Genomic DNA, 26708 nt, shown 5'->3' with positions numbered 1-26708 from the left:
TGAAGTTTTTCAATGTCTTCAGCCGAGATAATTTTCATGCTGATTTTTGTGTCATCTGCAAAGGATGATACGAAGCTGTGACTTGTATTTTTGTCTATATCTGATATGAGAATAAGGAAAAGTAGTGGTGCAAGGACTGTACCCTTAGGTACAGAACTTTTAACTGCACTTGGACTAGATTTTATATGGTTGACCGTTGCTCGCCGAGTCCTGCTTGACAGGAAACCGAGTATCCAGCGTCCTACTTTACCGGTTATTCCCACTGACTTCATTTTGTGTGCTGTCACGCCATGGTCACATTTATCGAAAGCCTTTGCGAAGTCCGTGTATATCACATCAGCATTCTGTTTTTCTTCTAATGCCTCAGTGACTTTGTCGTAGTGCTCAAGTAGCTGTGAGAGACACGATCTTCCCACTCAAAATCCATGTTGGCCTGGGTTGTGAAGGTCATTGGTCTCCATGAAATTCATGAAATTTGTGACCCGACTCCTAATCACTCTCTCAAATACTTTTATGATGTGCGATGTTAGTGCAACTGGTCTATAATTTTTTGCCAATGCTTTGCTCCCTCCCTTGTGTAGAGGCGCTATGTCTGCTACTTTAAGTGCATCTGGTATCTCCCCCGTGTCCAAGCTCTTCCTCCACACTATACTGAGTGCCTGTGCTACTGGCACTTTGCATTTCTTTATAAATATTGAATTCCATGAGTCTGGACCTGGGGCCGAGTGCATGGGCATGTTTTCAATTTCTCTTTCAAAATTTAGTGCGCTCGTGTTGATATCAGTTATATTTATAGGGGTTTGAATATCCTGCATAAAGAAATTGTCTGGATCTTCCACTTTCATGTTGTTTATTGGAGTGCTAAACATGTCCTCATACTGGTTTTTTAGGATTTCACTAATTTCTTTGTCATCCTCCGTGTATGAACCTTCACTTGTATGAATAGGTCCAATACTGGCAGTGGTTTTTGCTTTTGATTTCGCATATGTGAAGAAATATTTTGGATTTTTCTTTATTTCCTGAATTGCTTTCTGTTCTAACTGCCTTTCTTCAGTTTCATATGTATCGTATGTAGTTTCATATGTATTCTTCAGTATCAGTATCGACAGGCTTTTGTGGTCCTTGTTTTGTTTGTTTCTCTTTGCCCTGCCCTGGCACCAAGACAACGACCGACCGTGGCGCCTAGACGGGTGCTCGGCTATGGCTCCGAGGCTACACTGATTCTACCTGGGTGTCATGGATAATTTGTTTGAAAACATTTGAAATTTCTGTGCTTGCAATTAGAAGTAATTCTCTGTTCTACACTGGAATTTTATCCAGAATTGCAACCATCTTCAAAAAAGTAATTATTATCCTATCCGTAAGCACAACTAGATGATTACACTTGTGTGTACATCAGGATGAAAGAAACTCTGCCTATTTGTTTCCACCTCGGCTGGGAATTTAACCCGGGCCCTTAGGACTACGACCCCCGAGCTCTTTCCATTTAGCTGCTAGGCCCCATGTACTCGCCTAATTGTGCTTGCGGGGGTTGAGATCTGGCTCTTTGGTCCCGCCTCTCAACTGTCAATCAACTGATGTACAGATTCCTGAGCCTACTGGGCTCTATCATATCTACATTTGAAACTGTGTATGGAGTCAGTCTCCACCACATCACTGCCTAATGCATTCCATCTGTTAACTACTGACACTGAAAAAGTTGTTTCTAACATCCCTGTGGCTCATTTGGGTACTCGGTTTCCACTTGTGTCCCCTTGTTCGCGTACCACCCGTGTTAAACAGTTTATCTTTATCTACCCTGTCAATTCCTCTTGAGTATTTTGTAGGTAGTGATCATGTTTCCCCTTACTCTTCTGTCTTCCAGTGTCGTGAGGTGAATTTCTTGCAGCCTTTCTTCGTAACTCATGCCTCTTAGTTCTGCGACTAGCCTAGTGGCATATCTCGGAACTTTTCAAGCTTTGCCTTGTGCTTGACAAGGTACGGGCTCCATACTTTTGGCCGCATACTCCAGGATTGGCCTTACATATGTGGTATACAAGGTTCTTAATGATACCTTACACAGGTTCCTGAAGGCAGTTCTGATGTTAGCCAGCCTTGCATACGCCGCAGATGTTATTCATTTGATGTGGGCTTCAGGAGATAGGGTTGGTGTGATATCAACTCCTAAATCCTTCTCTGTCCATTTCATGAAGGACTTCATCTCCCATTCTGTATCCTGTGTCTGGCCTCCTGTTTCCACTGCTTAGTTTCATTACCTTACATTTACTCGGGTTGAACTTTAGTAGCTATTTGTTGGACCACTCATGCAGTCTGTCTAGGTCATCTTGTAGTCTCATACTATCTTCCTCTGTCTTAACGTCCTCATAATTTTTGCATCATCAGCAAACAATGAGAGGAATGATTCTATACCATCTGGAAGATCATTTACATATACAGTGGAACCTCGATTAACGAGTGGCTCTATTAACGAGTTTTTCCAGTAACGAGCAAGCCACTCGCAGCAAATTTGTCTCTATTGACGAGCTCGCCTCTATTAACGAGCAAAACCACATGGTGCTTCCCAGCATCTCCCGGGTTCTCGCAAATTCTCGGACGCCTCCGACGCCAGTGTTGTTGTTGTATCGCACACGACAAGCATCCCTCTGGATTTATTTGAGCTTTTCTTTGGGTTTTTAGTGGTTTTGCGACTACAATTTGTAACACACGATGTCTCCAAAGAAGCTGCTTGCTAAAGATAGTGTTGTCTAGAGGAAGTAAGACACAATTACTGTGGATTTAAAGAAGGAAATTATAGCAAAGCATGAGTGTGGTGTCTGTGTGACTGATCTCACAAGGGAGTATGGCAGGTCCTCATCAACAATTTACACCATTAGAAAGGGAATGAGGAGGTAAGGGAGTGTGCTGTCTCTTCCACTGAGATCAGGGAAGTGTTTGGAATGTTTGAAAAGGTGAACGCATTCTTGGAAAAGCTGCCCTGATAAAGCAGTGACAACCCGGTGTGTGAAAATGTTTAATTTATTTATCACTTTGTGATAACACTTTGTGAAAGTGTTATCACTTTCGCAGGTATATGTCGAACGTGACACTTTTTTCTCTTGAATGCACACAAACACCGCGCTCAAGCGTCATTTGAGCAAATATTTCTATAAAATCCAATTCTTATCTGATCGACTTGGGGAGTGTATACATGTTTGCCATGAAATTTCCGTTTTCTCTAATAACCACATTGCCTATTTGGGAGAACGGCATTGTATTGTATCTTCGTGGTAAGACCATTATATTGTTGACACAACGAGTGTAATCAACGTAGTTTTTTATTTGGTGCTGGTCTAACGCATCCTTGTGTGACATTTGAAATGAAATTTAGGTGAAATTCCCAAGAAGAGAGAGTCCGCCTGACTCAGAGGTGGATTCTCCTTCCACACCATAACCCCTCTCCTCCTTCCCACCTCCCCATCGTCTCCCTCAAGCCAGCAACTACTCTTCATAAGGTAAAGTAAATATTAAAACACTACAACAAAACATTTATATTTACATGTGCAGTATTATATTTACATAAAAAAAGTCATACAAGTATGGAAGTTTTTGGGAGTGGAACGGATTAAATTTATTTCCTTTATTTTAAATGGGGAAATTTGTTTCTTAAGACGAGTTTTCCAGGTAACGAGCTCGGTGCCAGAACGGATTAAACTCGTTAACACTTTCGCGCTTTAGATTAGAGATAACTCGTCGCCGTTTTTTCTTACAATTCCGCATAACTGCCTACTTTTCTCGTCCATCGAAAAAATATTTCTATAAATTCCATTTTTTAACCGAAATGGATGGGGATACTTTTGTTTTGTAGAGAATTTATTTGCGAATTTTTTGGTACAAGAATGAATATTATATCACATAAACTTCTATGAGTAAAAAAAAAATACACAAAGTATGTTTGGGGGTGTGGCGAGCGTGTGGCTCTGGGTGTGGGGGTCGTGTGGCAGTGGGTTCCCTTTAGCCGTTGATATATCCAACACGTGGGAAATATTTGTATGTGTTATGTATATGTCTGTGTAGGGAATTTTACTGCGATCACTGTCATACAAATTATAAAATGTTTCAACAAGTATAAACATGACAAACATCAAACGAACGAAAACAATGCGTTCGTTTCTGCCGCGAACGCATACTGAGCAACGTGGTTCTATATTTGGCGCTTCTCTTACACATGCATTGTACAAATGTTATACAGTTCATCTTATAGAAAATTTTATTGCGAACACATTGGTATAAAAAAGAAATACGTACATAGAAAAGTAGGGTCAGGAAACGTATAAACTTTCCAAGCATGATTTCCCCCGTGTTTTCGCCAGTGCGCTCGCGGCTAACTACTCTCCACTTCACACACTCTTGCGGGTGGGCAATTACCTATATTAAACATTCATATGCATATGTCCGTGTAGAGAATTTTATTGAGATTCCAATGATACCAAAATTAGCGATGTAGGACAACTGTAGGCTTCGCAACCATTAAGAGAGTGGAAACATTTTGTTGCTGTTTGGCGCTCTCGGCGAGTGATCTGCATAGTTTTTTATTTGGTGTTGATACTCCTTATGCTTGGGCGGCATTTTATAGGTATGCTCTTATAGACAATTTCATTGCGAACACAGTGATACCAAATTTAAATACGTGCGCCTTTAATTATTGTCAGGACAGTCAAAAGAGTGTACACTTTTTCGGTCTTACCGCGTAGGTGCGCGGAGTGCCGAAAGCATCTGGGGTATTGTTTTTTTTTGAGCGCCGAGAGCGCGAAAGTGTTAATAGAGGTTCCACTGTATGAGAAACAGTATGGGTCCAAGGACTGAACCCTGCGGTACCCCACTGGTGACGTTTCAGCAATCCGATACCTCACCCCCCACAGTGACTCGCTGCCTTCTGTTACTTAGGTACTCCCTTATCCAGTGAAGTACCTTCCCTTTCACTCCTGTCTGCCCCTCCAGCTTTTGCACTAGTCTCTGGTGTGGCACTGTGTCAAAGGCTTTCTGGTTTACGTTATGCCCCTCTTTGCAAATTTTTCGGTTTATGAGCTCAATTTCTTCAAAATATTTGACTCGGTTTACGAGCTTTGCCTCGCTTGGCGAGTTTGTGCTTACTCACTCACTTAAACATATGGGTCGACCAAGCACGTAATTCCTGGTGGGAAGGGTGAGGCGTGCTTCAGGTTACCAGTGCCTCCCGCCTAGTGACGATTGCGCTTGAATTTTTTGTAAAGAATTTCGTCGTTTTCCATTTTTTTCTGAACATAAAAGCAATTATTAACCCTTAAACCGCTAACTGTTAAATAGCAAACATCCCCAGGGCGCTCAAGAAAAAAATTGTTCTGAAAACATTATTTTTTCTTGACATTGTTAATTAGCCTTCAGGAAGCATGAAAATTCAAATAAAAAGTGTGTAGCTCTTGTGGTTTAGCTGTAGTGGCCTGGAGAAGTGGCATATATTTAGCTGAGGTGCCGCATAGGAATAAATTTGTTGATTTATTTTCATTGTTTCTCAATTTATTTATTTAGTCTTTTCATGCTAACAGGTTGTATTTGTGTGTCAAAGTTACAGTCTATTATGTAAAACTTTGAAAATATAAGTATGTATGGATATACAAGTAAAGATATAAAGACACCCACATACTTATTCATAATAATACATGTATAAATATATTTTAAGCCTAAATCTTAAAACTGCATATAGCACACATTTTGCCTCAAATATATACATGGTAATCACTCATTTGCTGTTGCTAAAAGTGTAGTGTCTCCTCTATGACTGCCCTAAACATTCAGGTACTGGATGGTGATGTTGCCAAGCAATGGTCATCATTTTCTTACAAAGGCCTATAGAAGGAAAGTGAGGGACTCTGGATTTTTTTTTCAAGATGGTCACGGGCTGCTTCCTGGGGGTGGAGGCCTGGTCTAGGACCGGGCCGCGGGGACACTAAAAAAGCCCCGAAATCATCTCAAGATAACCTCAAGATATGGTTACTGGTGGTCTGAGGAAGCAGATGTGAGCTGTGTGTGTGTATCTTGAGGTTATCTCGATGATTTTGGGGCTTTTTAGTGTCCCCACGGCCCGGTCCTAGACCAGACCTCCACCCCCAGGAAGCAGCCCGTGACAACTGACTAACACCCAGGTACCTATTTTACTGCTAGGTAACAGGGGCATAGGGTGAAAGAAACTCTGCCCATTGTGTATCTTGAGGTTATCTCGATGATTTTGGGGCTTTTTAGTGTCCCCACGGCCCGGTCCTAGACCAGACCTCCACCCCCAGGAAGCAGCCCGTGACAGCTGACTAACACCCAGGTACCTATTTTACTGCTAGGTAACAGGGGCATAGGGTGAAAGAAACTCTGCCCATTGTTTCTCGCCGGCGCCCGGGATCGAACCCGGGACCACAGGATCACAGTCCAGCGTGCTGTCCGCTCAGCCGACCAGCTCCCTGCCGGACTATTACTAGGTTTATAGTGTAGGACTATTTTAACTATTTTAAATACACAAGTCATATATATATGATTTGCGCCGTTTTGTGACAGTTACTCAAATCATGTATGATCTGCGCTGTTTAAGGGTTAAATAATATGCCATGGGTCCCAAGAAAGTCAGTGGTAAGGTTCAATCTAAGAAAACAAATGTGAGGATGACGATAGTGGAAAAACAAAGAGATCATTCACAGTGTGACAATGTGATGTCTCAATACAGACAAGTGTTAAACGTAGGGAAAAACAAGTGTCTTTAGACAGATTCTTAATAAGACAAGCAAGCGGTGAACCACAACCAGGTCCTAGTAGTATGCAGGCAAAACGTGAGAGAGTGAGTATCCCAGAAATGTCATCACTGCCTGATACTATAATGATCTCCCCTTCCAAACACTTAACACCTATTCTCCTCACCCCTTCTTTCCCCCTCCCCCTTTGCCCTTTGTTTCCTTAGCTTGAATCGGTGTCCTCTTGTTCGTGAAGTTGCTGGTTTCGGGAATTCCTTTGTCAATTTGGTCGATTCCTTGTTAGTATTTTTTGTTAGTGGTGATCATATCTTCTCTCTTTCATCTATCTTTTAGTTTTGACATGTTTAACACCTCCAATCTTTCCTTGTAACTCTTGTTTTTGTTCCGGAAGGAATTTTGTAGCATGCCATTACACCATATCCAGTTTGTTTATGCGCTTCTTGAGATTTGGGCACCATACAACTAGCATATTCTAATTTTGGCCTCATATGTCATGAACAGTTTCTTTAGTATTTCACCATCCATATACATAATTAAGAGCAAGTTTGAAGTTGGAAAGCAATGCCTATGCTCCTCTCACAATGTTCTTTATGTTCCATTGGCGATAGCTTACTATCCAAAACCAGCCCAAGGTCTCGTTCTATATTAGAGTTTTGTAATTCTTTTCACAATTTGTAAGTTGTGTGTGGTTTATTTTCTCTGATTCCACATTCCACAACATGACATTTATTCATATTGAATTCCATTTGCCACTTGACGCTCCAAGCACTTATTTTATCTAGATTGATTTGAAAGGAATTACAATAGTATGCGTCTCCTATCTTCCCTAGTATCTTATCATCATCCTCAAACATGTTCATATAATTCTGTATTCCTTCTGGTAGATGGTTTATGTAGACGATGAAAATTACTGCTGCGAGAACTGAATCCTGTGGTACTCCACTAGTAACACTCATGCAGTCAAATACATTATCTCTGATTACTGCCCGCATCTGTCAATTAGGAACTTTTTTCAATCATGTCTCCCTGTCACCCCCCAGCATATTCATTTCCAGAACAGTCTTTTGTGTGGGACTCAATCAAAAATCTTATTTAGGTCCAGATTGACAGTGTCAGTCAACCCAACCACATCTCTATGGCTCTATCATACAAACTAAAAAGATTTGTTACACAGGATCTTCCTGTTTAAAAACCCATACTGTCTGTCTGTTATTATGTCATTACTTTAGGTCAGATGTAAATTGGGTCTTTCAATGGGCTACAGATGATAATGAGGTTTAATGAAAATAAGTTCCAGCTCCTGTGCTATGGAAAAAATCCAAAATTTAAAAACGGAAACCATATAAAATGGAATCAAATCACACTATAGAACAAAAAAAACAATGTAAAGGATCTAGGAGTAATCATGTCAGAAGACCTTACCTATACAGAACACTATAAAGTAGCTGTCATGACTGCAAGAAAAAAACAGGTTGGGATGACAAGGGCCTTCCAAACAAGGAATGCCATACCAATGATATTTCTTAAGGGGGCATCTGAGGATTATAGATGAAAGTTGTTCAACCAATATTAATTTTCTAGTTGTATATGAAAAGTGCTTAAATTGTCCCAAGTTTCAGTACTGCAGCGTAAATAGAAAGGGAGTTTTTTTTTTTCCAACGTTTTTTACACATTTTCAAGTCCACACTTCAGAACACACGTTTCAGATATAATTATTCTGTGACACTTTTCTGACACATTAGCATATGATAAAGGATTTGGGGTTTTAGAATTTCCAAAACATCTTTAGTTTTCCTAATACAAATGTTCAAAGTTCCCCAATTTTTTTTTGCAAATATGGCATGTTTATTGCTATTATAAAATCAATAAATGAACTTAGAGAAAAATGAAAGCCCCACAATGTAGAGACATGCCCTCCACATATACTGTGTAAGTTTCATGTAAATTGAATAAAAAAGGAATCAGTTTTGTAAACGTTTGTGTCAATTGAAAAAAAAAACAGAAATGAATAAAGTCTAAGGTTCTAAAATCTGTGGCTGAGGTTGACATCAACCAATTTTCTCCAAAATTGGCATCCTTACAGATAGGCTTACGTACAGTCAGGTGTGTAAGTTTGATGCAAATCGAAAAAAAAAAAAAAAAATGAAAACAAAATTGAAAAAAAAAAGAAAAAAATCCTTTTTTTTCTTAAATTTTTTTTCCAATTAAACTAATTATAATATTTGTTTAATATATGCTATTGTGATAGCAAAGAGTTGTAGCTATGATTTCAGTTGACACTTTTGATTGATAATCGATTTTGACCATTTTTGCATAATTTTCACAACTACTTCAATATTTTTTTTCTCCCTTCCTATTTATGCTACGATGCTGAAACTTGGACCAGATGAAACACTTTTCATATAGAACTTGTCAAAAAAGTTTGATTGAAATCGAACGAGTTTTCATTTTTGCATTTTTGGACCCAGATGCCAACCACAAGACACAAGTGCTCTCTAGGCTGGAATATTCTTGTACTCATAACAGCTTCATTCAAACCCGGAGAAATTGCTGACCTAGAGAGCGTGCAATGATCCTTTACCGCTCTAATCCACTCTATAAGTCTTCTTAATTATTGGGACCTATTAACCCTTGTGTTGCTAAGGGCTATTTACCCCTTGTCACCCACAGGTGCATAACCAAAAAAAAAAAATTTTTTTTCTTCCAAACCTGTTAATTTAATTTGTGTTCCATGACCACGAGAAAAAAAAATTAATTGTACTTACCAATGACGTAAATGAGCCGACAATATGAGCGATGACGTCACATTGCATGCTCGCTTATGCAAGGTGCGTCCCAAAGGCATCGCGCGCGGTTTTCAAGCAGCCAGAGTTGCCATAAATTTATTTTCGTGGCATTATTTACAGTGTCTAGGCGTATTTTATCACAAATATTATTCATCAATTGTGTTGCATATAATGTTACTTCATGTTCAATGGTAATAAATGTTGCATACATTGAGTATACACATGCGTGCACAAATGTTTTCCATTACTGCGTGCACAAATGTTTTCCATTACTCCAATATAATATGTATTCACATTGTTCATTAATATATTAACACACATGCACGCACTATTGACAGGTTTTTGCACTATTATTGCACATTTTGAAGTCTTGGAGAGAGTGATAGTTGTTGAAGCAGTTGACAGCACATAATGGAACTGCACAGCCTTCACACCATGTTTGCACAAGTTTACATTTCTGATCTCTCCTTTTTGTTTTACAAACTAACCAATCACGTTGGCCTATTGCACGCTTTCCAGCTGGTGGCAAATGTTTGTCTGTGTGCTTGAAAGGCCTCCATGTGAGCGAGCCTGGGTGTAGCAGCATGCAGCAACACTGGGTTCATGATGGGTCTTTGTATGCCAGGAACATCTTTACCAAACTTTGCTAATAACTGTGTCCCAAGTGTAAAAGCAAACGCACGGAAACTTGGTTTACGTCCAGTTTTCACCAGATACATATTGTAGCAGTTCAGCATGCTTATGTCAACAAGACGGAAAAAACTTTCTGTTCGTCTTCTTGATTGATACCACACATCTTGAAGTTAAGAATTCTTGACAATTTACATAACCTATACTAACACAGCACTAAAATTAACACTTAAAATTACTGTACAGTTCATTAAGCAAAGTTAGTTTTGATTGCCAGCTGCTGAAGCCTCACTGGTTGAAGGCGCTTGGCTTGATTTTCTTACCATATAAGAATCAAGTTTAGCTTGCCTTCTGTGTTCATTGGCCTGTTGTATGATCAGCTCTTTGGTTCGCCTCAGGTACTGATTCATGTTTCCAACTTCTGGATTAACACAGTTAGATGAAAAATTAATTAATCTGTCAACATAGATCATGAGTAAACTTTATTTCGCTGTCAGTGGTGTTGGTTCTTCACTGCCTTTTTCATCATCCTCTTCGTCGACCTCACCAGTAATAGACTGGAGAATCTCGTCTTCACTCATCACACCATATCCTGGGTCATTGGCATCTCTCTCAAGCCAGTCAACCACATCCTGTCTTTCTAAGTTTTTGCTGGCATTTCTGAACATTCCATAGATTTCATCTGTAAATCCTTCAAAATTCATTTCTTCATCCTCCTCATTGCTGACCGTAGACGTGAGGATTTTTTTTCCAGGAATTCTTCAAAGTTGATTCCTTTACTTCACTCCACACCTTGGCTCAGTTATAGATGGCTTCCTTGATTGTATAGTTCTTCAAATTCTCAATGTTTTTTTTTTAGCCCTGTTATCCACACTGTGTTCCACATCTGCCGGAAGAGGAAAATCACCAAAACTTCGTTGAGCATCTTTTTGGTGTACAACCTCTTCGTGGCACATAACTTCGGATCCATAGGCTGGATGAGAGACTTTGAAACTGGGCTGTAGGAGGAAGTGCCATACATGTTATCTTGCCATCATGTGAGGTTAATGTGTCAATTCTGGGGTGGGCAGGCGCATTATCAAGAAGCAGCAAAGCTTGAACTTCACTTGGCCTTACTTTGAGTTTCTTAACTTGATAGGCACGAACTTTCCTGCAGAACACATCATGAAACCAGGAAAGAAAGATCTCCTGTGTAAACCATGCATTCTTTGAGTTATAATATTTCACTGGCAGTCTGTCCATGCAATGTTGCAAGGCTCTTGGTTTCTTTGATTTGCCAACAATTGCACACGTGATTCTGTCTGTGCCGTCGGCATTCGCACACATCATGGCTGACAGCCTGTCCTTGTTGACCTACGGCCTGGCACACAACCCTCACTCCTCATAGCTAGAGTTTTTTCTGGTAAACTTCTCCAATATAGCCCAGTTTCATCTGCATTATAAATTTGATAAGAATATAAATTATTTGACAAAATGTATGTTCTTAATTTGTGTTTAAATGGTTCTACACTACAGTATCTTGAGGTTATCTTGAGATGATTTCGGGGCTTAGTGTCCCCGCAGCCCGGTCCTCGACCAGGCTTCCACCCCCAGGAAGCAGCCCGTAGCAGCTGTCTAACTCCCAAGTACCTATTTACTGCTAGGTAACAGGGGCATCAGGGTGAAAGAAACATTTTGCCCATTTGTCTCCGCCTCCACCGGGGATCGAACCCTGAACCTCAGGACTACGAATCCGAAGCGCTGCCCTAACAACTATATCATCAAGCAGCGATTCACTGCTTGTATCTGCACTCAGTTTTTCATCGACAATTTTCCTCTTCACAATATTGTCTCTCCTTTTGAACTTTGCAACCCATCCTTCACTAGCTTGGAAATCCTTTATTCCAAGGCTTGCTGCAAACCTGCTTGCAGCATTTTGTATTTCTGGGCCAAGAATTGTCACGCCAGTTGTGCGGTGCTGAGCAAACCACTTGTACACAGCCTCATCCAACTGTACATGCGTCAAAATTTTCAAAGTTTTTCTACCACACCCTCTGCTAGTGATTGCACCTTCACTCTCACTGGTTGAAATGTATTTCAGATATTTCTCTTTTTGTTTCTTTGTATCAGAAACAGTACTAATGCCTATATTAAATTCCTTGGCAACACTTGAAGTCGACCGGTCATTTTCACAAAGTTGTATAACACGTAACTTGTCCTTAATTTTTAGGACAATCTTCCTCTTAACACCTCTAGAACGATTAACGCTGCTACCAGACAAAGTCTTGGTCAAAAATGTTCAAAGTTACTATGAAAATAAAAAAGTTATTTAAAAAAATATTTCACTAGTAGCGCGTCATTGTGGTACAACACGAGGGATGGGAGCATATGGCTTTACCAGGCCTGGATGGGTCCACTTGGGGGGCAGCTATAACATGTTACGTAGGCTGCCAGGAGGAAAAAACTCAATATTTTTAAGGAAACTTTAGCCTGTGCAAATTGTTTTTAGGAAACTTGTATATTTGTATTACATAATTACTAGTATTTCTTTTGTTTTTGGCTATGATGAATTGTTCTAAAAATTAATAGTAATTCCTGTACTGTAGTGTATAGGCCCCTCCACATCCTTATTCCCCTGGGTGGTCCCTCCCAATGCTCCCCTCTCTCCCAACACCACCTACCCCCTCCACCATGCACCTTGAGCCACAGCTGTACAGGATTAATACGGTACGGCCTGCCGCCTGGCTTTCGTATCCGGACAATTCACTGCTTGTTCGGCTGACTGTCCGGATAGTGCAACATCGGCAGCAAGTTAACCTGCCCAGATTTTTTATCCGGTCAAACTCCTGATTTTCCGGCTCCTATGGACATTTTGGCTGGATATTGAGAACTTTATCCGGTCACGATTTTGACTGTATAAGGGTGTTTTTCGAATATTCGAATTCAAATATTCGATAATCGCGTGTTTACAGTATTTCACAAAATTTAGCATACATCGCATTTACTTCCTTGCCTAGCAACAAATCAGTCTAATTAACAAATTTTCTAAGTTCTCCACAGTGTCCTCTCATGAAATAGTTTATCAACTGTTTCAATGTTCCTGTTCTCTTCTAGATTATATTGAACATTTAATTTCCAACAGGACATGATCACTTTCCCTGAGGGAGGGAGGTACTGGATGTCAAATGTCTCTTCTTTCCTGGTGAATATGAGATCCAGTACTGACAGAACATCCCCTTCCCTCATTCTTGTGGTCTGCTTGTCGTGTTGATACATGAATGTCTCCAGAATGAAGTTTAGTAATCTGCCTGTCCAGATGTCCTCTGTTCTTACTTTGTAGACCTCCCAGTATATTGTTTTCAAGTTGAAGTTCCCCCAGTACCAACAATTGTAATGTATCTTTGTCTGCTTTTACTATAATCTCTCCCATGACCATTGTGAGGCCCTCTCGTTTGTCATCTAGTTCCTCCTTTGTCCGAGTGTTGCTTGCTGGTGGGCTCTAGGCAATTACGATTATCAGTTTATCCTTATTCTAGACTTGCAATGCCATTATGTCAACTTCTCAAGGGTTGTCAATTATTAACACACTTACTTTCAGTTGTTCCTTCACCGGCACAGTCATTTCCCCAGCACAGCACATGTCCACCCCTTGTATGCATGGGAGTTTTGAATCTTATGATATTTATTTATTTATTTATTTATTTATGCATATACAAGAATGTACATAAGGAATGTGAGGATACAATTATGGTAATTACAGTCTTGTAAAGCCACTAGCACGCGCAGCGTTTCGGGCAGGTCCTTAATCTAAGAAAATATACTATATGATATACTAACATCATAACATGTCGGCTGGCACACCAGCAGGGGTTACGTAATAACGGGTGCAGCCCAAGGGTTAAGAACAACCAGCCTGCAGTCTACTATCGTGCCCATTGTTTATAAATATGCTCTCTGCAGTTTTTGCTTAAGTGTCCTAGGCTGATATTTGAGCATTGGGGTTCCGATGGTCTGAGGGAGTTTTGGTGTTCTCGTGTTTTGTTAGTGTCCTCAGGCCCAGTGATGCCTATGTTACATTGGGTCTTTTCTCTTGACCTTTTGCCTCTTCTTCAATTTGATTACTTTTATCTCTCCTCGTTAATGTCTCTGGTTTTTCCTTCTCTGAGAACTGCAGTTAGCTTCAGGGAGCAACAAGGGACTTCCCCAGAAAACCAGCATTGAATGTAGTGAAGCACCTCTTTCTGGATGGGCCCCGGTGGCTCCCTTTCTTCCAGGTTCATGAGGGGTTGTGTATGTTTACATCTGTTCCAGAACTGGCTTGGTTGACTGGGGGAGACTTAGAGCTCTGGGCTTCTCAACTGGTGATAAGTAACGCTAATGAGCTCATGCTAGTTTTGTGAGATTTGGTCATTTTGTCTACAGTTTTTGTGAGAGTTTGTTTGGCAATCTTGAGGCTTGGGTTTCTTTGAACCCAGCAGTGGTCTATATTAGTTTGCTGACTTTCTGGATGCTTTCTTAGTGGGGTGAAGGAGTGTCACTTGCTCTCTCATCCTCTATGAGGGGGCCTGGCTCTGATCCCCTGGTAGCCCAAACAGAATGCTACAGCTGATGTGACCTAGTAGTTGGGAGCCACTCTGTGGGGTAGCTTGAGGAAGCCACTTTCATCCAGAAAGAGGCATTTCATTATTCAATTTTTTTTTGCAAATTTCATCTTGCAGTGTCTGGTCAAAGAAATGCATTCTTAGGTCTTTCTTTCTTTCAGACTTTTCACTAGCGTATGCCTTTCAGTTCTTCTCGTAACCAAAATTTGTTATCCACTAGTTAACTCCTCTTGATGCACTTGAGTAGTTTTCATTTCTTCCATTTTTCTTTACTCCTGACTGATAAATTTCTGACTTAACCTCTTCAACGCTCTGGACCCATTTACTAGCTTGTTTTTTCGCTCTTTCTAAGTTAAGAGTTTCTTTAGGTGAAGGCACCAACTATGTCACTGCTACATATTTCAACTTCTGATATGGTGAATGTTTTGAATAAGTTATTAGCAATTTTTCATGTCTAGTATGTAATGTACTGTCAACCTGAAGTTGGTCAGCATTTTATGATAGTGCAGTACATATAATTTGTGTTCTGTGGACATTTTATTTATAGCCACCCAAGTTCTTTTTTTTTTTTTTTTTTTTAGACAATTCTGGTGTCTTCATCTTCATAGGATATATTCTTACTGTGTTCTCCGTGATCTCCATTACTGTACAGTATACCCACTAAAAAAATTCTAAGGTTGCCATAATGTCCTCTCCTGAAGTCAGGTTTTTCAACTGCTTCAACCTCCTTATTTTCTTCCAGATTATAATGCATTGCATACTTTATTCCCAAAAAGTCGTGGTCACTTTTACCCAAGGGAGGAAGATACAGAGAGCTGAGGAGGAGAGTCAGAGCCCTGACTCTCCTCCTCAGCTCTCTCTTGCCTATTTATTGCCTGTCCCTACCTCCTCATCACAATCGACTTGAGAATGGTCCAGGACGGACCGAAACGTCGTCGTTCCTTTAATTTCTAGTGTGTGGTCTGGTCAACATACTTCAGCCACGTTATTGTGACTCATCGCCTGCATACTGAATGTCAAATATCCCTAACTCCTTCCTGGTAAATATCAAATCTAGCATGGAGGGAACCTCCCCTTCCCTCATCCTCGAAGCTTGTTTAACATGTTGATATAAGAATGTTTCCAGGATGAGGTCTACAAATCTACAGGCCCAAAAATCCTCTGTTCTAGCTTCATATGCTTCCCAGTCTATGGATTTCAAGTTGAAGTCACCGACTATCAACAGTCGTGATCTATCTTTATCCGCTCTCGCTATAATCTCTCATTATTGTTTTAAGACCCTCTCGTTGACTATCTAGCTCTACCTTTTCCCATGTGTTGCTTGGCGGTGGACTATATGCTTTTATGATCATTAGTTTATCATCCTCATGGCAGATCTCTAGTGCTATTATGTCAACTTCTTGTGGATTGGCAGTCATTATTTCGTTCACCTTTAGGTGTTCTTTCACCAGCACAGCAATGCCACCGCCTTTCCTAATTTTTCTGTCCCGTCTCCAAATTGAGTAGCCCCTTGGGAATATGACCTCATTTAAAATTACATCTTCAAGTTTGTCTCCCTGAGTGCAAGAATGTCTGGTGTCTGCAGCTGTGTTACATCACTTAACTCCAGTATCTTTGATCTCACTCCATCCATCTACATTGGTGTATACTATTTTCAGGAACATGTTTCCCCTCTCCTTATTCTTCACTACCCCTGTCTCTAGCAATTATGTTTGCCTTTTTGTACCATTTTACTTGTTTGCCTACCCCTATCACTTTGTAGAAAAAAAAATTATTTCTTCTTCGTTTCTGCTCTCATTTAGACGTTTTGCGTCTACGAGGTTTAGTTTCAGCTTCTCTCTGTCTTCTCTTGAAAGATCTCGTCCTAATGACCACAGGGCTGGCCGGCCGAGTGGACAGCACGCTGGACATGTGATCCTGAGGTCCCGTGTTCGATCCCGGGCGCCGGTGAGAAACGATGGGCAGAGTTTCTTTAACCTTGATGCCCCTATTACCTAGCAGTAAATAGGTACCTGGGAGTTAGTCAGCTATCACGAGCTGCTTCCTGGGAGTGGAGGCCTGGTCGAGGACTGGGCCGCGAGGACACTAAAAAGCCCCAAAATCAACTCAAGATAACCTCAAGATAACACTTTCCCATCCTCATCACTTTGTAATTTTCTAGCATTCCTTAGTACTTCTTCCATCTGTTTGGCACCTTTTAACCCTTACACTGCTCAGGGGTCCTTGGGACATTTACACCCCTGTGCGCAAGAAAAAAAAAAATTCAAAAAATTTTTTCCGTCTTCTAAACATGTTAATTTGTGTCCCCTGAGCACGGAAAAAATAACAAAAAAATCGTAGGTGACATATTTTGGGCGCAATTGACCGAGGAAGTCTGGCAAAAAGTGGGCGTTGACAGAGCGGTCGTCAGACCCGGTCAGCGTCACCCGCGTTGACAGATGGGAGTTGCCACAAAGATATTATTACCTAATTGTTTCAATGTCTCCGACTGATTTTTTCTTAGTTTTTTTGCAGTACTATTATTCAATAGTGTGTATTGTAATATATTTATATAATAAAAGTGGTTAATAATCGCTATACTCAAAAGTATGATGTGCATATTAGTGATTCAATTATTATGTTAATAAAACAATAAACAAATAGTTTTGCTGCTATTACACTCTATACACAGGTTATATATAAGTATTGGCATGTTTTGGTCACCATAACGAACCACTAAGTTGGTATTGAGAGTCGAAAAGCAACGAGGAGTTACCGCCACACACCAGCCAGCCACTCGCTGCCACTCCCTCAACACACGCACTAAACTTTCTCCCCCAACAATACCATTTGTGGTGTTATTACACTATATACAGACGTTATATATAAGTATGTATATATTTTGTTCACCACAACTGTACAGCTAAGCTGATATAGTTAGTTCAGGCACTAAGAGTCGTCGCTATACACAGATGGCGGCTGGCGGCTCCCTCACTCTTTCAAGGTCACACGCACTAAACTTTCTCCCCCAACAATACCTTTTGCAGTGTTATTACCCTATATACACATATTATATATAAATATCTACATGTTTTATGCACCGTAACTGTACACCTAAGCTTGTAGTGCGCCCAAAGAGCATAGTGGCCACCCTCTAAACAGCTAGACAAATCGTGCAGACGACGTCACCTCCGTCACCCATATGGCTCCTCCCAGCATAATCCTTTTGCTGTTATTACACTAATACACACATTATATATAAGTATCTACATTTGTGTTCACCATAGAGAACCACTGACCTGGTATAGTGAATGCAAACAATAACAGGTGGCCACACAGTCAGTAAACGATGCTGTCTCCCTCCGTCTCTCAGCATCACTCCTCTCACAGCGCTAATTATTACAACAATCCTGCTATTATCACAACCCTGGTTATTTATATCACAGTCATTGGTCATCTGTAATATTGTCATCGCTAAATAATAACAATTATATATTTATTTTGACATTTTTCGGCGATGCTGTGGTCACAAGCTGAACATCAATGCTGTTCGCTCATGCTGCGTGCGCCGGCCTTGGTTGCTCCAACAGTACTGTGCCTCTCACACCTGAGAATATTGCCCACGATTTTTTTTTAAAATGGCATCTGTTTACAAGAGCCCTGAGGAAGCTACTGTGAACCCCGTGTAGCCGCGGGCCATTTGAATCAGGCCTGGCACCCTATGGCGTATATATACGCCATGCGCACCATGGGACATGTTACTCAGGGCGTATATATACGCCATGCGCAGTTTAAGGGTTAAAGTGATCCTCAAAGGTTGATCTTTCCCTTTTACATACCTGCCTATTCTCCTGTAGTTGCACACATTCTCTATGGTAGTAAGACCTTCTATGAGGCCAACAATTTTATCTACTACTTTCGCTTCTTCTATAGCTCTTACTGACCTAGATGTTATCTCCTTTTCTTTGCAACCAAAAAATATCAGGGACTTAATCTGATCAACTGTGTTTTGCACCAACTTCGGGTTAGATGCCAATTCCTTTCTCGCTTCCAGCCTAATGTTTGTTTTATCCTGGTTGCTGAGTGTTTGGCTTCTTTTACGGCTTATTCTACTTTTTCTTTCTCCTTGGCCACTTGTACATAGGCGAGTTGCATATCCTTCTTGCACTGTTTTATTCCCGGTGTAATTTCCTCCATCTGTGCTGACAAAAACTTTTTCCTGTTGAATTTCCTTACCTTACCTAACCTATTGTAGTAATTTATGTTTAAATTTGCTTTAACTTCTCCCAAAGCTATTTTTAAGAGTTTATTTTCCTCTTCCATGGCTTTGCAATTTGTTTCCAATCGATTCTTGTCCTTGCACAAGTTTTACACTGAACCCTCGAGACAAAACTTTGATACTCTAATGGTCATTTCTTTCTTTCAGTTTACTGATTATTTCTACATGAGAGTTCACTATAGTATCTGATTTTGCCAACTTGTTGTGTAGACTGCTTATATCAATGCTTTCTTCACTGAATCCCACAAAATCAAGCTCTTGTTTGTTTTCCTCTTGCCGGCAGCCATCTTGAATGTTCTTGTCTGCAATTGTAATACTAGGACAACTTTTTCTCATCCAATTTTTTCATTTCCCTTGGCACATTCCTGTTATCTCGCTTATTTTTCAAAAGCACTATACCTTTATGTTCTATGGGACACCACTCGCTATCATCAACCTGTACTACAATACTTAGGATTGTTGAAATATGCTGGAGCTCCTCTGATGCAAGTGTTGACCCTAGGGGTGTAATCGTTTTGAAGTGTGTGTGTGTGTGTGTAATTACCTAAGTGTAGTTACAGGATGAGAGCTACGCTCGTGGTGTCCCATCTTCCCAGCACTCTTTGTCATATAACGCTTTGAAACTACTGACGGTCTTGGCCTCCACCACCTTCTCACTTAACTTGTTCCAACCGTCTACCACTCTATTTGCGAAGGTGAATTTTCTTATATTTCTTCGGCATCTGTGTTTAGCTAGTTTAAATCTATGACCTCTTGTTCTTGAAGTGCCAGGTCTCAGGAAATCTTCCCTGTCGATTTTATCAATTCCTGTTACTATTTTGTATGTAGTGATCATATCACCTCTTTTTCTTGTCTTCTAGTTTTGGCATGTTTAATGCTTCTAACCTCTCCTCGTAGCTCTTACCCTTCAGTTCTGGGAGCCACTTAGTAGCATGTCTTTGCACCTTTTCCAGTTTGTTGATGTGCTTCTTAAGATATGGGCACCACACAACAGCTGCATATTCTAGCTTTGGCCTAACAAAAGTAATGAACAATTTCTTCAGTATATCGCCATCCATGTATTTAAATGCAATTCTGAAGTTAGAAAGCATAGCATAGGCTCCTTGCACAATATTCTTTATGTGGTCCTCAGGTGATAGTTTTCTATCTAGAACCACCCCTAGATCTCTTTCTTTATCAGAATTCTTTAAAGATTTCTCACATAATATATAGGTTGTGTGGGGTCTATGTTCTCCTATTCCACATTCCATAACATGACATTTATTAACATTAAATTCCATTTGCCAAGTGGTGCTCCATATACTTATTTTGTCCAGGTCTTCTTGAAGGGCATGACAATCATCTAAATTTCTTATCTTTCCTATTATCTTAGCATCATCAGCAAACATGTTCATATAATTCTGTATACCAACTGGTAGATCATTTATGTAGACAATAAACATCACTGGTGCAAGAACTGAGCCCTGTGGTACTCCACTTGTGACATTTCTCCATTCCGATACATTGCCTCTGATTACTGCCCTCATTTTTCTATCAGTCAGAAAATTTTTCATCCATGATAGAAGCTTACCTGTCACCCCTCCAATATTTTCCAGTTTCCAGAACAACCTCTTATGTGGAACTCTGTCGAAAGCCTTTTTTAGGTCCAGATAGATGCAGTCAACCCAACCATCTCTTTCCTGTAATATCTCTGTGGCTCGATCATAGAAACTGAGTAAATTCGATACACAGGATCTTCCAGATCGAAAATCATACTGTCTGTCTGATATTATATCATTTCTCTCTAGGTGTTCTACCCATTTAGTTTTGATTAGTTTTTCCAATACTTTCACTATTACACTTGTCAATGATACAGGTCTATAATTGAGGGGGTCTTCCCTGCTTCCACTTTTGTAGATTGGAACTATGTTAGCCTGTTTCCACACGTCTGCTACGATTCCTGTACACAGGGATGCCTGAAAGATCAGGTGAAGTGGAATGCTGAGCTCAGATGCACATTCTCTCAGAACCCATGGTGAAACGCCATCTGGGCCAGCTGCTTTGTTCTTACCGAGCTCCTTGAGCATTTTTTTCCACTTCGTCTCTAGACACCTCTATGTGCTCTATGTTGTTCTCTGGAATTCTTATTGTATCTGGTTCCTTAAAGATTTCATTTTGTACAAACACACTTTGGAACTTTTCGTTTAGTGTTTCACACATTTCCTTTTCATTTTCCGTGAATCTATTTCCCATTTTCAACCGCTGGATATTATCCTTTACCTGCAATTTGTTGTTTATGAATTTATAGAATAGACCTGGTTCTGTTTTACATTTGTCTGCAATCCCTTTTTCAAATTTTCTTTCTGCCTCTCTCCTCACTACCGTGTAGTTGTTTCTCGCATCTTTGTATCGCTGGTATGTTTGGGGGTTTGGCCTCTTCCTGTATCGATTCCATTTTTGTGTCTTTTGGTCTCTAGCCCTCTCGCAATTTCTATTAAACCAATCCTGTTTCCTAGTTCTGCATCTCTGTTTTGGTATAAATTTTTTTGTGCCTTTATCATATATTTCACAAAACTTGACATACATCTCATTCACTTCCTTGCCTAGCATCAAGTCTGTCCAATTATACTCACTAAAAAAATTTCTAAGGTCACCATAATGTCCTCTCCTGAAGTCTGGTTTTTCAACTGCTTCAACCTCCTCATTTTCTTCCAGCTTATAACGCATTGCATACTTTATTCCCAAAATGACATGGTCACTTTTACCCAAGGGAGGAAGGTACTGAATGTCAAATATCTCTTCCTCTTTCCTGGTAAATATCAAATCTAGCATGGAGGAAACGTCCCCTTCCCTCATCCTCGTAGTTTGTTTAACATGTTGATACAAGAATGTTTCCAGGATGAGGTCTACAAATTTACAGGTCCAAAAATCTTCTGTTTTAGCTTCATATGCTTCCCAGTCTATGGATTTCAAGTTGAAGTCACCGACTATCAACAGTCGTGATCTATCGTTATCCGCTCTCGCTATAATCTCTCTCATTGTTGTTATAAGACCTTCACGTTTACTATCTAGCTCCTCCTTTGACCATGTGCTGCTTGGCGGTGGACTATATGCATTTATTATCATTAGTTTATCATCCTCATGGCAGATCTCTAGTGCTATTATGTCAACTTCTTGTGGATTGGCAGTCATTATTTCCTTCACCTTTAGGTGTTCTTTTACCAGCACAGCAACGCCACCGCCTTTCCTAATTTTTCTGTCCCGTCTCCAAATTGAGTAGCCCCTTGGGAATATGACCTCATTTATAATTACATCTTCATGTTTTGTCTCCCTGAGTGCAACAATGTCTGGTGTCTGCAGCTGTATTACATCACTTAACTCCAGTATCTTCGATCTCACTCCATCTATGTTGGTGTATGCAATCTTCAGGAACTTGTTCCCCCTCTCCTTATTCTTCACTCCCCCTCTCTCTATTGATTTTGTTGGTTTGCCTTTATGTACCACTTTACTGGTTTGCCTACCCCTATCACTTTGTAGAAAAAAGAATTTATTTCTTCTTCATTCCTGCTCTCATTTAATGTTTTGCCTCGGCGAGGTTCAGTTTCAGCTTCTCTCTATCTTCTTTTGAAAGATCTCGTCTTAACGACCACCCTTTCCCATCCTCATCACTTTGCAATTTTCTAGCATTCCTTAGTACTTCTTCCATCTGTTTGGCACCGTTTAGGGTGATCCTCAAAGGTCGATCTTTCCCTTTTACGTACCTGCCTATTCTCCTGTAGTCGCACACATTCTCTATGGTTGTAAGACCTTCCACGAGGCCAACAATTTTATCTACTACTTTAGCTTCTTCTACAGCTCTTTCTGACCTAGATGTTATCGCCTTTTCTTTGCAGCCAAAAATGATCAGGGACTTACTCCGATCAACTGTGTTTTGCACCAACTTCGAGTTAGATGCCAATTCTTTTCTCACTTCCAGCCTAATGTTTGTTTTATCTTGGTTGCTGCAGTGTTTGACTTCCTTTACTGCTTCTTCTATTTTTTCCTTCTCCTTGGCCACTTGTGCATAAGTGAGTTGCATATCTTTCTTGCACTGTTCTATTCCCTGTGTAACTTCCTCCATCTGTGCTGACAAAAGCTGTTTCTCCTGTTGAATTTCCTTGCCTAACCTATTGTAGTCATTTATGTTTAAATTTACTTTAACTTCTTCCAAAGCTATTTTTAAGAGTTTATTTTCTTCTTCCATGGCTTTGCAATTTGTTTCCAATTGATTCTTATCCTTGCGCAAGTCTTTCACTAAACCCTCAAGACATAAAACTTTGCTATTCAAATGGTCATTACTTTCTTTCAATTTACTAATTATTTCTACATGAGAGTTCACTATAGTATCTAAATTTACCAACTTGTTATGTAGACTGCTAATATCAATGCTTTCTTCATTGAATCCCTCAAAATCAAGCTCTGTTTTGTTTTTCCCCTTGCCAGTGGCCATCTTGAATGTTCTTCTCTGCACTGTAAACACTAGGGCAACTTTTTCTCATCCGATTTTTCACTTCCCTTAGCACTTTCCTGTTATCTCACCTATTTTTCAAGAGCACTATACCTTTATGTTCTGTGTGTGTGTGTGTGTTCTCATATTTGGGCTTGTTTTAAAGTGCAGTTTCTATATTCTCATGAGACACTGTAATGTTTCGTTTGGAAAGTTATAACCTAATTGGTTTCACCTTTTGTGATGCATACCTTGATGCTGCAGCCTCCAGGTTCTGTTTCAATTATTCCGTTTTTATCAGCATGCTATTTATAAATATCTGGGAATACACCAGATATTGCATTTTTATATCTGGATCATACTCAGCTTAAAATGAATGCATTTTCCTGATCCGATGTAAAGTATTGTGCAATACTTCACTACAAAATTTACTGGATTATGAGGATGGCTTCACAGTTGTGGCTTGATACCTGCTTGATGGGGTACTGGGAGTTGTTCTACTCCCCAAGCCCGGCCTGAGGCCAGGCTTGACTTGAGAGTTTGGTCCACTAGGTTGTTGTTTGGAGTGGCCCACAGGCCCACATATCCACCACAGCCAAGTTGGTCCGCCACTCCTTGGAGAAAACAATCCAGTTTTCACTTGAAGATGTCCATGGTTATGGTTATTCCGGCAATATTTCTTATACTCGCTGGGAGTGTGTTGAACAACCGCAGACCTCTGATGTTTATACAGTGTTCTCTGATTGTGCCTAGGGCATCCCTGCTCTTCACTGGTTTTATTCTGCATTTCTTCCATATTGTTCACTCCAGTATGTTGTTGTTTTACTGTGTAGATTTGGGACCTGGCTTGTATGCAACTTGTAACATTATAGTATTGCCTGCCCAAAACTTCCAGGTTCAGAATTATGTTTGTGGTATAATTTTGTTCAGTTCCTTTTTACTGTGTTTAGTGTTGTACTGTACAACATGTTGCTAATGTTGCAATAATGGAATATGTATCCAGAGATGTTTAATTGATTGTGCACATCAATCATATGGTTGTAAGTACTCTGGCTTTATTTGCACAAAGCTGCCAATCAGTGTCTGAGGCCCAAAGTAAACATCTGCCATCTTTAAAAAGAGGGTAGGTAGCTATGCACATAGGTGGCTTGCTTGAAGGATGCAGCACTAGCTCTCAACCTAGCAGTAAGGCTTTTTCATGAATGTCACTTGTACATTAGGAAATAAGTGTTGAACTGAACTTGTATGAGCCTGTAAATGATTTTGATTCTGGTAACGACTTGGCTAGGTGGCCTGTCTTGCTTTTGAACAAGATGTGTTGACATTAAGAAATGATCGTTCACTACTCCCAAAATAAGTGACAATTTTGTGGACATTTTTCCCATGCTCATGACATGGTTTTTAACAATATATGAGGACAACTTTTTTTTTTCTTTTGTGCACATACAGAAAATGCCTTTTGTAGCCCTTGTGCAGTCCAGGGGGTTAATGTTTATATAGTGCAGCCAATAAATTAATTAAGCAAACATTCCTGACAGAAATACTAAATGTGGCTTCACTTGCCCTTGATATTGGAATTGGATTTTTTGGGGAGATTGGTGGGTGGAGAAATAATTTTTTTGTAGCTATGCATAGTGTAAATGTTACGGTAGATGACCTACTGATGTTGTTGATTTTGAGAGCTTGGAGCATAGGGTTTTTCCTGATAACTTGGGTCAGGAATAATGTTGACAAATGTGCTTTATACACATGGGTTTTTGTATTACTATATGTTAATTTGTTTCTATATCCATACATAACACTTGCAGTGCCGGCTGGCGTGGTGTGGGTGCAGGCAGGGTAGTGGGAGCAGCAGCAACGGCAGCCACAACAGCAACGAGGAAACCACCGCCATGAATGGATCAGTAGGAGAACGTGTTGCCATTTTAGATGCTGGGGCCCAGTACGGGAAAGTCATTGACAGACGTGTCCGGGAACTTAATGTTGAGACAGACATCCTACCTCTCGACACTCCGGCATATACTCTTAAAGAAAAGGGATATAGGTGAGGGTTCTCTGTGATGAGAACTTAAATAGCCGTGCTGTATTGTAATTTACTATGCACATTTTTTTTAAATTGCATAAAATATTGAAGGAATGGTGTTCTCACACTTGGATCATGTTAGGTGGTAATTGTATATTTTTTACAGCCCATCCTCCTGTTTTGGTAGTACTTATACCAACAATGAGGTATATAGTATACGTATATACGATGAGGTATATAGTAATGATGATAGTATATTTATATTTATATACTAGTTGTGTATGTATGTATGTGTGCGTGTGTGTATATATATATATATATACTGTAGACATATATTATTAAATATGACCGAAAAAGTAAGATTAATAATTCTAACACAAATTTTCTCAATCTTTCGTACATTACGCTTCACTGTTGGAGGTAAATCAAAAATCACTTCTCCAAAATTCATTTTTATTTCTAGTCTGACGCGACACGGGCGCGTTTCGTAAAACTTATTACATTTTCAAAGACTTCACAAATACACAACTGATTAGAACTTACGTCTCTCTGATATTATATCTACATTTGAGTGAGGTGGGAAGGATGATGTGGCATTAACACAAGACAGAACAGGGGATATTAATAGGGTATTAAAAGTATCAACACAAGACAGAACAGAAACAATGGGTATTGAATAGAAGTGTTTGTAGAAAGCCTATTGGTCCATATTTCTTGATGCTTCTATATTGGAGCGGAGTCTTGAGGTGGGTAGAATATAGTTGTGCAATAATTGGCTGTTGATTGCTGGTGTTGACTTCTTGATGTGTAGTGCCTCGCAAACGTCAAGCCGCCTGCTATCGCTGTATCTATCGATGATTTCTGTGTTGTTTACTAGGATTTCTCTGGCGATGGTTTGGTTATGGGAAGAGATTATATGTTCCTTAATGGAGCCCTGTTGCTTATGCATCGTTAAACGCCTAGAAAGAGATGTTGTTGTCTTGCCTATATACTGGGTTTTTTGGAGCTTACAGTCCCCAAGTGGGCATTTGAAGGCATAGACGACGTTAGTCTCTTTTAAAGCGTTCTGTTTTGTGTCTGGAGAGTTTCTCATGAGTAGGCTGGCCGTTTTTCTGGTTTTATAGTAAATCGTCAGTTGTATCCTCTGATTTTTGTCTGTAGGGATAACGTTTCTATTAACAATATCTTTCAGGACCCTTTCCTCCATTTTATGAGCT

The 26708-nt window shown here is 40.0% G+C and overlaps 1 protein-coding gene across 7 annotated transcripts in view; it reads left to right on the top strand.

Annotated features, from left to right (window-relative positions):
- The window catches only part of bur (GMP synthase burgundy), a 213317-nt gene that overhangs the window by 25300 nt on the left and 161309 nt on the right, over positions 1–26708 (top strand). For all 7 annotated transcript variants that reach the window (XM_045742218.2, XM_045742216.2, XM_045742220.2 and 4 more), the window contains one exon: positions 25277–25512. In XM_045742218.2, coding sequence (XP_045598174.1) covers positions 25361–25512 — 152 coding nt within the window. In that variant the 5' untranslated portion in view covers positions 25277–25360. The remainder of the gene's footprint in view (positions 1–25276; positions 25513–26708) is intronic.

The sequence above is a fragment of the Procambarus clarkii genome, chromosome 40, assembly GCF_040958095.1.
Source record: "Procambarus clarkii isolate CNS0578487 chromosome 40, FALCON_Pclarkii_2.0, whole genome shotgun sequence".
NCBI lineage: Eukaryota > Metazoa > Arthropoda > Malacostraca > Decapoda > Cambaridae > Procambarus > Procambarus clarkii.
This window is presented reverse-complemented; position numbering and strand designations above follow the sequence as displayed.